The sequence below is a fragment of the Caloenas nicobarica genome, chromosome 7 (genome assembly GCF_036013445.1).
Source record: "Caloenas nicobarica isolate bCalNic1 chromosome 7, bCalNic1.hap1, whole genome shotgun sequence".
Taxonomy (NCBI): domain Eukaryota; kingdom Metazoa; phylum Chordata; class Aves; order Columbiformes; family Columbidae; genus Caloenas; species Caloenas nicobarica.
Genome location: NC_088251.1, coordinates 39,134,039 through 39,151,401, shown reverse-complemented (window position 1 = coordinate 39,151,401; position 17,363 = coordinate 39,134,039). Strand labels below are relative to the sequence as shown.

General features: G+C 45.1%; 1 protein-coding gene across 1 annotated transcript; it reads right to left on the bottom strand.

The window, feature by feature from the left end:
* Positions 1–5,580: 5,580 nt before the first annotated feature.
* On the bottom strand, positions 5,581–17,359 carry ECD (ecdysoneless cell cycle regulator). Its single transcript, XM_065639024.1, has 13 exons — positions 17,147–17,359; positions 16,422–16,539; positions 16,203–16,290; positions 13,835–14,013; positions 13,333–13,525; positions 12,330–12,458; positions 11,723–11,848; positions 10,710–10,795; positions 9,808–9,911; positions 8,788–8,965; positions 7,368–7,435; positions 7,021–7,241; positions 5,581–6,435 (listed from the first exon to the last, which is right to left on the bottom strand). Exons 1-13 carry the CDS (start codon positions 17,340–17,342, stop codon positions 6,205–6,207), a joined length of 1,917 nt encoding a protein of 638 aa, XP_065495096.1. The 5' UTR covers positions 17,343–17,359; the 3' UTR covers positions 5,581–6,204.
* Positions 17,360–17,363: the final 4 nt, after the last annotated feature.

Genomic DNA, 17,363 nt, shown 5'->3' with positions numbered 1-17,363 from the left:
GAAAAGATCAACAAGGTGGGCATGAGGACAGCAAAACAGAAGAACCTGGGTTGGGGCAAATGAAAAGGGATGCAAAAGATGTGGTCAGGGCTGTTTGGGGGCACTTGTAAAGCAGCCCTGCACATCATGTGAATTATTCCTGTGCTCAGGGAGAACCTGAGAGCTCTCCCTAAATTGAAAACATGAAGGGGATGAAAGGACAGCGTCATTCAGGCTGGGTGGAACCTCGGGAGGTGTCTTGACAAACCTCCTGCTCAAAGCACTGTCAGACCACATTACACAGGGCTCTATCCAAACACAGTCACATTCTGGGACAGAGCGGGTGGACAATCCCTGGGAAACAGCTTCCAGTGCTTGACTGTCCTCATGACTGGAAAGTTTCTCCCTTTATCTAGAGTCCTCCTAAGCCCAACCATCCAGCTGGTTTTTTACCCATCTACTTACACACTGACACAGACCATAATGTCCTACCTTGGACACAAGAATATTGTGGGGGATGATGCTGAATGCCTCGCTGACTTGCAGGTAACAGACCATCAATGTTCTCCCCCCATCCTGCAACCCTGTCCTTTCCTCACAGAAAGCAAAGAGGATGGACAGGCACAACCTGCCCTGGGTAAACCCCCTCACCTCTTTCTGATACCCACAATTGGGGTCCCAGTGGACATGCTCTGGGGCACAGCCCTTAGTTCCCCTGCTCATCCATTGGCCATTTTTGAAAAGTGCACACAATGTGTGAGAGCTGCCAGAGGTCAGGGAGTCCCCCCAGTCTCCATGAGCTTTCCAAGGTGGTGGAGAGTGGCCTCACTGTGACATCGCCCTGCTGTCCCAGCTCCTGGGATGCTGCCCCTCCTGTCCCATAGACTGGAAAGGATTGCGTTAGTTCCAGTGACCCTGACTTGATCCCCATCCACTGCTGGTTGTTCTCCTCCAGATTCCTGCCTCCAGTCACAGAGGCCTGGGAGACCTTGCTGGTGAAGATGGAGGACAAGAGACGCAGAGAATATCGCTTCTTTCCCTTATTAAATTCATCAGTGGCCACACAGTGTCTTTGTTTCTCCTTTAACTATTCCTGAGGTAGTGTCAGCTCATTATGGGACCCTTGAATTGCCTTACAGGTCTAGACTGAGTTTTGATCTGGACTGCTGCTGTGCTTGGAGGCTGCTGTCCTTGAAGACCAGATGAACGAACTTCTGCCACCCTGCCTTGGCAGTTTATTCCATCCATGTCACAGCTCTGCCTCCAACACTGACAGCTCCAGCTCACCCAGTCAGTGCCCTGGCTGAGGCCATTGCCTCACATCTGGGCTGAACCAGCCCAGCTGTGGCACCAGGCCAGCTCTGACTGGTTCTCCACAAGGAAACCTGGCACCAAGTGTCCAAGACCTCGTGTGTGCAAAGGCTTTGCTACAGAGTACAGACATGACATGGTCAAAAGTTTGCTGAATGTCTCTCTAGGCCTAGGAGTATAAAACCAGAATAAAATGCCTAATAAATAATAATAAAAATTAATAAATAAATTAAAAACCCTAATAAAATGCCATTCAACTGAAGATATTCCTCCCCCAGCTTCGGGAAATTAGACCCTTTGCCGTAACATTCCTGGTGTCCTGTCTAATGATGGGACAAGAAAAAATGATTCTCATACCAATTTATTTTTTAATACGAAGAATACAATGCTGGCAAGAAGTGTCTGTGCAGAGGAGAGAGAATCAACCTCACTGATTACTTCAGGTTGTTTCAAAGGATGTGCCCCTGGAGCCCCAGGGACACCTGGAGGAAGCCCAGAGGGGACAGAGAAAGTGCTGCCTTGGGCTGCTCCTCTGCTGGTGTGAAGGGTGTGAAGCCGGGTGAGCACCCAGGGGTGCCCAGCGCTGTCCCGCAGAGCAGGGTCCCTGCACCCCAGGGCTGTGCCAGGGCAGGGACTCTGCCGCCTGCCAGGGGAGATCCCCACGCTGCTGTGGGGAGAAGCTGTGGATTTTCCACTCTTGGTTGGCTGGGTGGGCAGCGGGAGATGGGGATTCATTTGTCTGCCCTGGAGAAGGCACTGAGACCCCAGTCCTCACTAGGATTTGTCTGAGCTGCTCCTGAGCCCCTGCACACACAGGGGCAGTGCCCGGTGCCAGGAGGTGTCTGCAGGGCAGAGCTGAGCGCACAGTGGGTGGGACGGGGTCTGTGACACTGGCAGGGAGGAGACCTGGGGACAGAGACACAGCCGCAGGCAGGGACAGCTCCAGGCAGCAGAGACATGGGCAGGGAGAGGGAGCTGCTACCAGAAATGCTGGAGAGGGAACTCAGGAACCCCCCTGCCATCCACTGCAGTGCAGACACATTCCCAGTGCAACCCCCTGGCCTCCGCTCCCCCCTAGCAAAGCCTCTGCCCCAAAGCCATGGGGTCCAGGTCACGAGTCTCCACCTTGGCAGCTGGACCTCCAGGTGAAGGGTTCCTGGAACATTGTCCTCGAAAAAGGTGCTGAAAGAACTTGCTCTACAGTGCCATCATGTGAGTGGCAGCAGCACAGCCAGGTAAGGAGAAGGTTTCACAGCATGCCCGTCTGCCTTTCTGTCCTTGCTTTATTTGTTCTGCAGCACTGCCATGTTCTTCCCTGTTTCTCCACTTGTGCCTGGTGCTCTTGCTCTCTGGGGTTGGGGTGGGAATGTGGGTCCATTTTAGTTCTGACAACACCACAGGAGGTCTTGCCCCAGAGGTGTATTCACAGAAACTAGGTGCCCAAGCTACATTTTAGGCTGCGATGAACCGTGTTTCTCAGTTGGTCGAAAACGGAGAATGAGCTGACACATCCCTCATTCAGGGAGGGGATTTTCCATGAGAAATAGCATGTTTATTTTGCTCAGAGAAGTCTCCCCTAACTTGTCACTGTCTTTTCCTCCTATGACATGTCCCCATGTTCACATGCAGAGCAAATATCCAACAGCAGCTCCATCACCCAGCTCCTTCTCAGACACACGGGAGCTGCAGCTCTTGCACTTCGGGCTCTTCCTGGGCATCTACCTGACTGCCCTCCTGGGCAACGGCCTCATCATCACCACCATAGCCTGTGACCAAGAGCTGCTGCTGTCCTTCTTTTCCTTTCCTCTCAAAATCGCCTGTCCTTAGTGAAAAAGGGGGAGGCGAGGTGGGGGAAAGGGGGAAGGGAGAAGAGGGTTAAGGAAAATACATCTGCCACGGTTTTTGATTGTCTCCCCGCAATCAAACCACGACAATGCCTTAATAAAAGAAAGGGGTTTTATCTTTTCCATTATCCAGATAAACATCTGCAATATCCATTAGAGAGCCTTTCGGTTTAAGACAGCAGGATTCCATTCAGGATTCTAATGTTAATGCACAATTACTCGATCAGATTGTATCGATTCGTAAGCACTTCGGTTGATTGACAGTTCTCTTGCATTTTGTCACGCCAGAAATAGCATTTCAGTCATTAGCAACAGATCCTGGTGCTGTGAGTGTGGAGTCAAGCAAACAGAGCGAAGCAGGTAAAATACTTCACGAGCCAGGGATCCCTTTATGTGGAATTCTAGTCTGCTTGGAGAAAAGTTTAATTAATCAGCGTTCCCCAAATGATCCTAAATGATTGTAAGGATTAAAAAAGCACACAAAAAATAATACACATTTAACATCAGTCTTACACCATGAATATATCTATTATGCAGAAGATGGAAACAGCAAATTATCCCTAAAGGGTTTTTCAGTGATACCAGACATGCCATAAGAACGCCCCAAAGTTTAGGATAAATTAAATACAGAATGTTTCAACGCAGAGGAATAGTGTTAAAAACTAATTCTATATTTAAGAATGTGACTGAAGTGGACTAGGAGTAAGGGTGCACAGCATAGCATGAACGAACTACACAGGGGAGTTCATGAAACAACTGGCTATAGGAGCAGGCTATAGCGCGATTATATAGCAGCTCCAAAACGAAGCCACATTTGATTCTGCACCTTAAACTGGTCCCCACATCAATTATTAGGCACACAGAAGGGAAAATTTTAGCCATATAGGGTTTTCTGAAGTAAATTCTTATTTTTATTCACTGTATGGTCTAGGCATTCAGCTTTTTTAGATGATATACAAAGCTAATAGATAGAATGAGAGAAATAGAGAAGAAATGTACTTCAGTATGCAGCATCATTTTTGTTATTGTCATTCATTGGTTTCTTCAGTAAGAAAACATGAAATTGCCCACTCTAGTGGTGCCAGCATTATCTGTTGCAATACACAATTTGCGTTGGGTTCATCAATTCATTTGCATTCTTCAAGGGAGATGTAAAATTTACTCTTGAATATTCCCCCCGGTCCCTGCCAGGCACTCCTGTTACCCCAGTTTTTCCCGTGTGGATTTGTCAAACCCAACCCCATTCCCCCTCACCTCTCTGCAGTCCAAACTCCTCGGACTCCAGCGGCATCTTTATGCTTCCTAATTCTTCTTGTCCACCTCTAATCCTGGTCCAACTCACCAGCGCTCATCTCCTACAACAGACGTGGAGGCAGTGTAGCCACCTTACCCTTCAACCACATTCATTCCGTGCATTCACGTACAGAATCTCCAATGTTTATGATACTGTACTGGAGCATTTTACCAGATGTTTGTCATTTGCAAAAAAAACAAACAAAAATTTGGAAAAAACAAAACCAAAACCAAACGATGAGCACAGATCAGTGGAGCAGTCAAGCAGGCAAACACTCATCGTACATTGCCAAAGTCTCATGATCTCCAGTGAAATTATGCCACTGTCTGACTTTCAAAGAATTTTCGGTGCATTGGTGAAGCTCACCGTTGTCATAGCGGTCAGATACTGACACTCAGCATCCAACAAGTGTCCACGTCCAACCTGGAAACAACTTTTGCTACATTCTGCTTCATCAGTTAAAATAATGCCAACACTTAACATGCAAAAAATTAAACCAAGGACTTGAACTAATTGGACTCCAAACCTTAAGACATTATATAATAACAACATTAACTAATACATTATTATTATTCATGCCTTTAAAAGCAATTAGGTATGCCTTCAGGATACATCAGGCTTTTGTATCATTTAATACAATTTTTCTGAATATGTTAAAAAAACCCCACACACACGAAACAAAAAAACAAGGCAATAAACAAAAACCAAAAACTCACCCCCTGAGCTTCTCTTCTATCAGCTAAGATGCTTGATTTATTGTTGTGTGGAAGAAAAAAATAGAGACAAGACTTGTAGAAACCAATTCGGATCCGGCACGACTGCATTCCTGCTGTGAATCAAGAATTTCTGCATATTTTATTTCTAATTTTTCTTGTTAAAACTAAGCCGTCGTACCTGGAATAGATTTTTCATTCCATGTGAAAGCAACATGCTGAATGCCTCCTAGCTATCTTTTCACCGAAAAGCAAAACAAAACTGTTCAGACTGTGCTCATATATAGCTACTGCTGGTAAAATACCAACATTCAGCAGTAACGGAATTAAAAAAATGCCCAGTTATGAAAATGCTTTAACTCCAAGAATTTCCGATACTGTACTGAGGAAGTTAGGCACATCTTCAAAGAAAAAAAACCAAACATCTCCAGTTGTATTTCTGTTTTTATTCAAATAAATTAAAAAAAAAATTTGTAGCCCATATTTACATATTCAATCCAATTACTCTTTAAATTCTTCTGGTTAATAAAAAACACAGTAATTAACAGAAGTTCTCACAATGAAGCATTTGTACTTTTGGAAGAAATATTAAGTGTCTGCTGAACAATTAACCAGCGTTCCCAAATCCCCAAGAGAACTCTGTTCCTACAGTACGGTATTGCTCTGTCCCCCTCGAAGGCAGCAGCATTTTCAGAACATGCACAGCGTTCCAGATAGTGAAACCGCCTAGTAATGGGTAAAAGGACATTTTGGAAATATGGCAAATTGGATCATTGATTTGAAAAATTGAAAACAGTTTCTGCAACAAAAGCTTCATTCAAGTCACAACATCATTTTTCAGTTTTCTGAAAACATGTTAGCACTGGAAAAATCTGATTTCTATCCAAGATAGTATCAGAACAGACGGCTTTTGCAGGTAAATTCACTTTGCATCTTTAAAGCTGCACATAACTAATGCATAAAATGCTTTAAATGCAAAACTTTTGTCTCTTCTTCCAAATACTGCCAGTTTTTTGGTGCTTTATTTCTCAGTCAACCATGTCTTCTGAATTAAGACAGTCTCTTATTCTCTTGCTGCCTTATTAGAGCCAACACGATCTGCATTTTCAGGTAAATACACTCCCATGCTCTGCAAGATGTTCGAGGTGGGTCCTGCCAGTCCGGACTGAGCACTATAGGATTCCAGCAGGTTAGTTACCAGGTTCATATCCACATCAACTGGTGTCAGCTCAGGATCTTCAGCTCCAGAATCAGGGCCAGAGCTTTGAGATGTAGTCGCTTTAACAGAACTTGCCTATGGCAAGTAAAAAGAGAAAGTTTCATCAGATGATATAAACAGGTTTAGGAAAAAAAACCAGACAAACCATAAGAAAAAAAAAAAACAAGGAAACACTTCTGCAGCCAACAAAGTTCAGTACATTCCACACTTGTCTTGACAGGCGGGAATTTAGTCACCAAATGCTCGTGCCAGTTAAAACATCATCACTTTACATTATACAGATTAAGTTCCAGAAGGACAGAGTGGGTTACTGAGTGCTGGCTCAGCTTCCTACAGGAGTAACCTACTACAGCAACTCCAGCAGTCAAGCTGCAGCTGCTTGCCTTACTACTAACGCAGGGTACAAAAGGGAAGTGAAACTAAGTCTTGAAAAGGATGTGCAAGTTAAAGCCTAGCTAAGTTTTTGTGTCCAAAAAATATACAATTGCAGCACATTTTGCTTGCATGTGGCTTTTTTTTTTAATAATTAGGTAGCACAAGGTCAGAAGACAGAAGTTTTTGATCACATTACTCAGAATGACCACTTCTAGCGTATTTCCTCTTTCCTGCTAAAGCTCTTGAAACTATTATGCCACAAACTAGAACTCAAGGCGTACTTACCCCTTTCTTTTGGGTGGTAAAACTTTTACCAACATTGGTATGTGCCAGTTCACGGTCCATCTCATCCATATATGACTTGAGGCTGCCTATAAGCTCATCAGGCGACACGTTCTCGTCTTGCCTTTGATTTTCAGCGTCTAAGTCTTCATCATCCTCATCTGAGAAATCAAACTCCTGCTCTTCATCCAGATCATCAGAATCCAGCTCTTCTGAGTCCTCCCCTGTGCAGTATTTTGTGTCAGTAGACAGCAAACAAATCAGCACAGTGCCCACGGGTGATCAGAAAACCCAGGGAAGCCAAATAACCATGAGCTACTCCAACAAAACAAACCAAGAAGCAATCTCACCTAAAATTCTGTCTAACGCTTTTGTGAAAGAATCTACATCAAAGGTAACATGGGATTCATCAGACGACCTGAAATATGAAAATATTTTTAAATAAATAAATCTTTTATGCTTCCATAAGCCTGACACAGACATACATAGCATACTGATTTCTCTGAAGCCCAAACTAAAGTTGGGACATTTGACCTGATGCTCTTAGAAGTGCTTAGAAGTCTGAGGCCTATATGAATTAGAAATGAAACAGCAAGGGGAGGAATTCCTGGCAAGAAACAAAAAATAAAACCAACAACTTCAATTGTTTGTCATGGTCAAACAAAAATTGAACTGAAGACAACCAAAATAAGCATGCCTGAATCCTTCTGGAACGAAGTCTTATACCTTAGATAAAGATTTTAAAAGCTGAGAATCTCGGAATTCTTCTGCCTAGAAAGAACACTAAACGCTTCATTCTGGTCTCTCTTAAGGCTCAGTTGTTTGTACTTTTTAGGTTTAAATAACTGGAAAAAACCTACATTATAACTCAGACATTGACATTAATGCTACTTAAAAAGGATCAAACAGTTAAGGCATAAACTGAGTAGACCCTTATATGCTTGGTACAGCTTAGACGGCATTATTTTCTCAATATTAAAGTATTAAAAAGAATCTGGACAATATGCTACTACCCAGCTCTCTGGTTTTTAAAATTAAAGGCCTGTCCACACATTCACATACACTTTTTTCCCTCCAACAATTAATCTAGTGGCATTCTGCTGTTGTCTAAATAGTTAAGTATCTTCAGTTAGCATTTTCTTCTGCTGTTGGGAACAACGAGAGGGATCCACAGTGATTCTTTTCTCCTGCGTTCAGGTGTATAGTATGTGCTTCTGGACTGCAAAAACAGGCCCAGTATATTCAAAACACTAACCTACGAGAAATCTAAATACAGCTGTACCACAAAAATCAACAGTCTTAATTCACAGAGGCAGGTTCCCTCAACTTAAGTTTCATTTTTATTTCTGCAGGGCCTCATCAAAAGAATCTTAGCAGTCTGAATAGTTAGTCCTTCATGGCAGAAAAATTTCAGCACTAATGAACTTGAGATGTACCTTTTAATAACAGTGCCAAGAACTATGGCAAAGAACAACAGTAAGCCTTCAATTTAAAAGGGTTAAAAATGTTTAAAAACCACAAACCCAAATTAAGAGTGCTGGAAAATAGTGCAACTGCCAGCATTTTTACCTGTTCCAGTGTCAGAGTTGCCACAAGTTGGTTTAAAAGCAAGTTGGTTTTTTTTTTTACTAACAACGTGGATTTGTTTCAGGCCTCTGCTAAATAGAACACTTTCAAACTTCAATTCTTTGCTTTACAGAATCAACCAAAGGGCTGCAGTAGAATGAAAACACATTCTAAACCAGACACCAAACTTAAAAATACTACTACCATGGCATTTCTGCTCCTTCATGCGTTGAGACTTTGGATACAAAAGCTTTCATACTTTCAGCAACTGCTTCCAAGTCATATTTCTGCTCTTCCTCATTCAGGGAAGGAAGGGACTCATTTCTTGCCTCCTTCAGCATCTGATCTAGATCATCTGGTGTCATCTCCAGCCAACTGTCATCTGAAGGAATACAGGACGTATATGTTATTCTGCACAAGTCTGTTAGCCCACAAGGCCCAAGCCAGATGGTTGAGAGTACTGACAGCATTTTGTAGCTTATTTTTGCACTGTTAAGTTTTCATGCTGATACTGGATAAGACAGGGTATAAAGCAGTGGGAGCCTGTGAAGAAGAGAGTTCATTTTACTACTTTAAAACTCTGCCTTATATGCCGCTTCAAACTAGCAGATATTGTTCTCGTCACAGATAATCCCTCTGCCCCTAAAAGAAGGAAGAAAAGGCTTACACTATAACAGGAGAGACAATGCAAGCTCTGACTACAATCATTAACACTGAATGTTGCATTTGTGAGCTGCTGCACCATTCAGAAATACAGATGTGACCTGTACTGCACACTGGCAACTACATTTCTGTCAAATAAGTGAAAAAAACCCATTATATAAAGTTTATGCTGGGCGTCATAGCAAACTAGATAGTAATTAACTTTGTATTGTCAGTATTGGAATTGGTTTATTATTACAAAACGTTTAAATACTTTCTGTCTGGTAGAGAGGTGACACAAAGTACTTCATCTGGTGTCAGTGTGCACGGTGCTCCTGATCTAGGGGTGTCAAACCAGCAACTGGAGAGCAGATCTTGCCAATTCCACAAGCTTTGTGGCTTATACAAATTAACTGTTTGCCTCAATGTGAAATGACGGCCCATGAGTAACACCTGTAGCAGTCACAGGAGAGGAGACAAACTAAGCAGATACAGAGACTGGTCTGGTGCTGTCAACATTCACCATGTCTCCCAAACAACAATCATTTCCGATGAGAACAGTCCACCCCCCATCCCGCTCACCATCCTCGGGAGGAAGACAAGCTGCTTCTCTCTCAAATTCCTTCATGTCAATGGTTGTTGTCTGTAGCAATGTCAATATTTCATCACCTGGGCTCAATTCAGAGCTAGAAGAAAAAAAAAAACACACCCTCACTTTACTGAAATGTATTTTTACTAGCATTACAATGCCAGTGGCGTCACACACTCTACATGCAGGTTTTCATTTAAGTTCCTCATTACTCTTTCTGTGCAAATACATCAAAACCAGAAATGAATTTGGGGGAAGTACCAGAATACTACACACATGGTATTAGCCAAAATAAGACACGGTCAATTACTGTAATTCCTTGTTGACGGCTCCAAAGCCCATTTCTCATGTTTCCTTCATTCCTTATATTTATTTTGCCTTGGTAAACACTAGGATTGCCAGATCCCAAACAGCACAGACTGGAAATTCAAGCACCTAACAGTAGAGATATTACAAGCTGGCAAACCCTCAGATATTTTGCAATGATCTATTTTTTGGATTTGATCTTTTGGAGAAATCTACAGCCAGCTGGCTGTCTTGGGTAAAGCAGACAGGTTACTCCATATCTATTATTCACTGGGATTGCTTTTCAATGAAACTTTTAAATGCTTTCTATAGCCAAGCAACCAAATTATGCTTTTTAGTCACCTCTTAACCCACTTGGAATAGCTTATCATTTTGCAAAACCAAGATAAATAGTTACTCAAGTAATAAGTTCTACTATTAGAGAGTAATCTAGAGGCATTAATACCCATGTCTCCTAGCCGGAGCACCTATGTTAAGTGTACAAGGGAGAAAAGGGTTCGGGTTTTTTTGTAATAAGTGTTTAAAAAGTTAAGTTAAAGTACTTGTAAATACTGTGTATGATTACTCATGAATTTCAAGTAGCTCTTACCATTCCGGCTTGGTAACAGATTGCTGGAAGTAATCCTCTGCCATATGCAACAGTTCCAAGTACTTGGCAGATCCTTCTATTTCTCCCTGTTTAATGCAAGTCACAAGCATGAATCTAAACATTTCTCCCTCGCAGTCAGGTGCACAACGATGACTATTTCATCCCACAGAAATTTAGTGCTGAGAAAATCAAAATAAGTAATGCTGACCTACAGTATACACTTGGAACAGAATATATCGAATAGGCATAAGGTGCCTTCGGTCTGATATGAATTAAAGACGTGCTACAATATCATATGTTGTACACTAAAAACAATCAAAGGCAATACTACGATTCCCACAACAGGGTGGATTTATCACACCCAGGTTCCAACGGTACAAGCATCGTGAATGAGTCTCTTGGTGTTTGGGAATTATTCACAGACATGGCACTGCAGCACTGTAACAACATACTCCTTTTCCTGTCTTTAAAACATATTAACCCAAGCATTCCTGTAGAATTGTCCAATTTCTTAACCTTCAAATAAGTAGTCAATTTATGACCAATTTGCAAAGTTCAAATAAGTAGTCAAAGGCATCTTAAAAAAAATAAACCAAAAAAACCACACCAAAACCCACAAAACACACACAAACAAAAAACACACTTACATGGGCCCAAATGGGTCCATGGGTGCTAAGTGTGGATATTTAAGTCTACAGGAATGCAGATGAAATGTAAAACAATGAAAACAGGTAGACTGACACAGAACCATATCGTGGTTTCCTTTATTCAAGTGTATTTCCCCTTTCTTTAGATGAATGAATTCATCCCCAAATCCTGCTTTTTCCTATTTCATGTCCAAAATTAATTAATTTCAAAGGAGAACAAACTGCATCTACCTCCTTTAAAGATATTTATTCATTCTCCATAGACAGAAGCATCACATTTCTTGCCCTGCTATAACTTACACGAGTTCAAGAGCTAAAACGTACTTTTTCCTGGAATGTTTAAAAGACGCACACATACAACTTCACCTTGAAATAATTTTTTTCCTTCAGGCTGCTGAGGAATCTCTCCCACAGGGGACCACTTGACACATTTCTCTTGGAATCAGGAGATACTTTACTGCACTTGGAGCACAAGATTTCAAAGCCATGAGCCTGTATAAAAGATGCAACATCAAGAGACTCTCAAAATGTGAGAAATTTAAGGGCACCTTTAAATGACTGCCTCAAGAACTGACTGTCACTGAGCTCCGATGCTGCCATTTGAGAAGCAGGTGACAAACCCAATTCTATGTCAGGTTCTTCATTTGGAAGCGGAACCACAATAACGGATCATTTAGACTTTGCAAAGTTTCTCTACATGGACAAAGCAACCTAGAAGACAGATCTATAGTGCACACGATACTCCTCACATAGGCATGAAGACTTTACCTGGATTTATAATCTAAGTATGAGAGAGCTCTGTTCTGTAAAAAAAAAAAAATGCCATGATATTGTACTTCCAGAAGAATGGTAGCCGTGAATTTGCCTGCATTTTTCTGTACAAGCAGGCAACTTACAAGCAAAGAGTCATTTCTCTGACACATGTAAACAAGTAAACCAAAGACTAAGTACAAAATGCATAAAAAATAATTACCAGTTTCATGCCCAGTTCGTAGGCTTTGTATTGAGGGTGAGATGGGAGGGGCAGTGTGTATCCACTGCGTCTATCCGGAACAAACTTCTGCTGCACCAGTTGCGCATATAAACACTTTGTGAAAGTAACCTGAAAAAGCAGAAGAACACTCACTGCAGTGTGACTGTGTTGTGTGTGGGCATCAGCTTTCCATCAGTCTCATCTCAATTTTGTTTTAAAGCACACGTATTACAGACAATACCCGAGATGGTATTCAAAATACGTTTTAGATACGTTTACCTAAGATATGTTGCTTTTCAAATCTTACAAAGTATATTCCAAGTTGATATCACTAAAGAAACCTGAATTTCATGCAGACTAAATAAATTAGAAAAAATCCTCAGTATTCATGCCAACAAGGTATATTTTGAAAAATGTAAAGGCTCTTCTCAATTAATGAAACCAGAGCTGAGATTTCAAAAACAGTCCAGAAGTCGAAAATTTTATTCCAAAGCTTATTTTAAGGAGTCTAGGGGGTATAACTCTGTAATGCAAACGTATTGGATACAACACTGCCTGGACAATGCTCACCAAACACTTTATAAAACAGCTTTCAGAGAGCTCTGTAAGCACAGCTGAGAGGGTGAAAAGCCTTGGAATGAACAGCGAGGGGTAGTTAGGAGCAATTCCTTACGCTGGCTGGCAGTCCTGTCAAACTGCTCTGATCACAGAACTAATTCCATTTACTCAGCAACCATTTCAGCAGAGGAACTATTAGTGGTAACCTCTGATTTCAGAAACACTTTTCTCATGATTAGCCATTTGAAAGTCTAACCGTGTCAACCCGAAGGCAGAAAAGCCGTTAACATAACAAACTGGAAATTTATGCCTAGTGTCAAAACAAAAAATCAGGTAACATGCTATTTTAAAAATGAAACACACATATTTATACCACTTGACCGCAGAACCTCCGTCAGTTACAGAACCTAATTAAGTGACAAATTGCATCAGAAGGATCACTTACTACAGTCATCACGCGCTGGTCTGGAGGGAAAGTTTGAAAAGAGCGACAGGCTCGTAAATCCACAGGATCCCGCAGGTAAAACGCCTGGACGGCCGCAGCCACCAGGGACGGGCGCTGCCTCAGCACGGCTGCGGCGCCCACCGGCAGGTAGCATCGCGCGCGGTGAAACGAGGCCTGAATTTTCTCAGGATACCTGTATCATGCAATAGAAACAGAGCATATTAAGTGCACTGCAAGCCCAAACCACTGCTTTTTAAGTGTTGTTTTCACTTTAATATCCATCTATATTATGGGCCAAGTGCCAGAAGATTATTCTAAAGTTAAAACTCAGCTAACCAAACACCTGCAATGTCTGTTTATATATATATATACACATATATAAAAATATACCTGGCTAACAAAAATTTAATCCCCACATTGGTAAGACGACAAGAAAGCACCCCAGACAGCCCAGAATCAAAACTCGACTGTTACGGGAGACCAAAATAAACTCCCCACATACCCACTGATGCGTTTATACACCGCTGCTCTAATGGGCTCCGCGGCCAGGAACTCCTCGGAACGGCTGGATAACAGCCTCAGCGCCTGCGAGATCGTCAGACTGGCGGCAGATGGGTCACACTCCTGCTCCTGAGCCTCCGACAGTGGAATGATGTGCAGTTCTCCTTTGTAAAAGAAGACCTGGCAGATGGGGTAAGAACAGGCACGCACCAAGCAACGCAAAATTTAGTTTCATGCATATTTGTTTAAACACAGAAAATACCGAATTACACATAGAAAAATTACACAGGAAACAGCTAGGGGTTTTTTTTGTGGATTTTTTTGTTAAATGGGAGATAAGGGAAATACGGATGCCAGAGATCATGATCCAACCACGAAATAAAACCCCTTTTTTTTAACTGCAACAAGTTTGGTCAAATATATCTTGTTTCCTTAACAACAGTACTACCGAAAGTTTCTCTTCAACTAGGGATTTGCTTCAGAAGAATCAGACAGCATAACCTAACTGCTGAAGGACAGGACAGGGACCAAAAAGCATTATTTCAGGGGCCACATGTGACCTCTGTTTGTTCCTGATCGTAACAAAAGAACTGAATTAACATGAACTCTCTCACTCCGCCCGTTCCTCCAAATGGAAGGAAAATATAATGCTGATAGACCAGATACAGGTTTGCAATTAATTTTTGTGTTGTGTTCTGCCCCTTTCCTTTTTACGGGTCTTGTAGTAGGGAAAAAAAAAACCACACAACAAACAAAACCAAAACAATCAAACCAAACTCAGTGACATAAGTGCTATCAATTATCTGGCTGCAGACTCCAGGTGAGGAGTCTGCTGGTTAATTCACCCATGCCAGCCCAGTCTGTCTCCCTGTAGCATCAGAAACGCTCCAGTCTTGAGCATTCCCCAATTTGACGGCAGTGAGCTCTCGAGAACATGGTGCAAAAAATCCAAGTGGCTAGAGCAGAGCTAGAATGTCCAGGTGGATCTAAGAACGGCCCTGAGCAGAGCAACACGGTGTGTCTGCATCACACTGCCCAACACATTACATAGTTCACGTTATCCAAGCTGCACTCCGATAACCTAGAAAATGGAAAGCTGGCCAAACTTACTGATTTTACAGATCAATCGACAGCACGAGAGCTTCACTGCCTTCACATTTGCCACCATAAGTAGCAAGTTTTAACAAGTTGAGTCGGTTCTGCATGATGGAACGACTCCTAAAGAATGATTTATGCGCAGGAGTCAGACCTAGCTCAACACCACAGACTGACAGCCTAGCAGGCAGGCCTCTAGTGTCTGTATTTCTGCCATACTCTCCATAGTTTTGCCATTAGTATAAGGATATATTAATATAAGAATGTTGTCTTCCTTCCATCGACAAGCCAACTCTAGAAGAACCCCTTGATACCTGTAACAATTTCCATATATCTCTGCAGCAGTTTCTCAGGACTCTACACAGCACTCTGCAAGGGCACAGGGAGCAGAATTGCGTATCAGAGGTTTCCAGTGGTTCAGTCTCTCATTCAGCACCCAGAGCAAGCACAAAGCTCATTAAAACCAGACCGTGCTGAACAAAACCTGCTGCTAATTAAAACAAGTCTTGAGTCCTGAGCAATACTCCAGATTTCCAGCGGCGGTCGGACCACTTGGCTAGATAGAGGTGCAAGAGAACACCCCAACCAGGAAGCGAAAGGCCACCGTGAGCCACTCGCCAATTCACAGAACCACAGAATGTCAGGGGCTGGAAGGGACCTCAGAAGCTCATCCAGTCCAATCCCCCCGCCGGAGCAGGAACACCCAGATGAGGTTACACAGGAAGGTGTCCAGGCGGGTTGGAATGTCTGCAGAGAAGGAGACTCCAGAACCTCCCTGGGCAGCCTGCTCCAGTGTTCTGTTACCCTCACCATGAAGAAGTTTCTTCTCAAATTTAAGTGGAACCTCTTGTGTTCCAGCTTGAACCCATTACCCCTTGTCTTACTGCTGGTTGTCACCGAGAAGAGCCTGGATCCATGCTCCTGACACTCACCCTTTACATATTTATAAACATTGAAGTCACCCTTCAGTCTCCTCTTCTCCAGCTCCAGCTCCCTCAGCCTTTCCTCACACAGGAGATGCTCCACTCCCTTCAGCACCTTCGTGGCTGCGCTGGACTCTCTCCAGCAGTTCCCTGTCCTTCTGGAACTGAGGGGCCCAGCACTGGACACAATATTCCAGATGAGGTCTCACCAGGGCAGAGCAGAGGGGAAGGAGAACCTCTCTGACCTACTGACCACCCCCCTTCTAGTCCCCCCCAGGTCCCATTGGCCTTCCTGGCCACAAGGGCCCAGTGCTGGCTCACAGTCATAATCGCTACACAAGTTTTACTCACCCTGTTGTCACTATTCTCAGGATTCAACCACTTCGGGAGAAAATCTGCCGCTTCTATCAAGAGAAACTCCCCATCGTTGTCATCGACCCTGGCCAACAAGAAACCGGTTTCTCACCTGGGCGGGCCTCGCACAGCACAACGCGCACACAGCCCCGAACGCAAGGCTGCGGGGTTCAAAGGCCTTTAAGCCACGACTGTCCCGCCAGGCCCGGCCGTTACCTGCCCGCCAGCCCCGGGAACTCCCTGGTGATCTCCCGGATGAGGTACACGATGAACCACTCGTCCTCCACGTTGTCCCCGAACAGCGTGGTGCCACCGATGTGCGCCGGGGTCTCGCCTGGCGGGGGAAAGAGAGAAGAGAGGAGAGAGGCGGCTCAGCGCCCCCGGGCTCCCCCCGCTCCCCCTCAGCGCCCGGGGGCTCCCTGCTCCCCCTCAGCGCCCCCGGGCTCCCCCCGCTCCCCCTCAGCGCCCGGGGGCTCCCCGCTCCCCCTCAGCGCCCCCGGGCTCTCCCCGCTCCCCCTCAGCGCCCCCGGGCTCCTCGCTCCCGCTCCCCCTCAGCGCCCCCGGGCTCCCCGCTCCCGCCCCCCCGGGCTCCCCCCGCTCCCCCTCAGCGCCCCCGGGCTCCCCGCTCAGCGCCCCCGGGCTCCTCGCTCCCGCTCCCCCGGGCTCTCCCCGCTCCCGCTCCCCCTCAGCGCCCCCGGGCTCCCCGCTCCCGCTCCCCCGGGCTCCCCGCTCCCGCTCCCCCGGGCTCTCCCCGCTCCCGCTCCCCCTCAGCGCCCCCGGGCTCCCCGCTCCCCCTCAGCGCCCCCGGGCTCTCCCCGTTCCCCCTCAGCGCCCCCGGGCTCTCCCCGTTCCCCCTCAGCGCCCCCGGGCTCCCCCGGGCTCCACCGCTCCCGCTCAGCGCCCCCGGGCTCCCCGCTGCCCCTCAGCGCCCCCGGGCTCACCCCGCGCCGGCGCGTAGCGCAGGCGGAACGGCTCCCGCTGCCACACGTAGGCGGCCAGCAGCGGCGCCAACCGCCCCGCGATGGCGGCCGCGCAGCGCCGCAGCAGCGCCTCGGCCCCGGCCCCCCCGGCCGCCGCCGCGAACAGCCGGTAGCGCACGGCGTCCTCCGCCACAACGGGCCGCAGCAACCCCTCCATGGCGCCGGGCCGGGGTGGCGG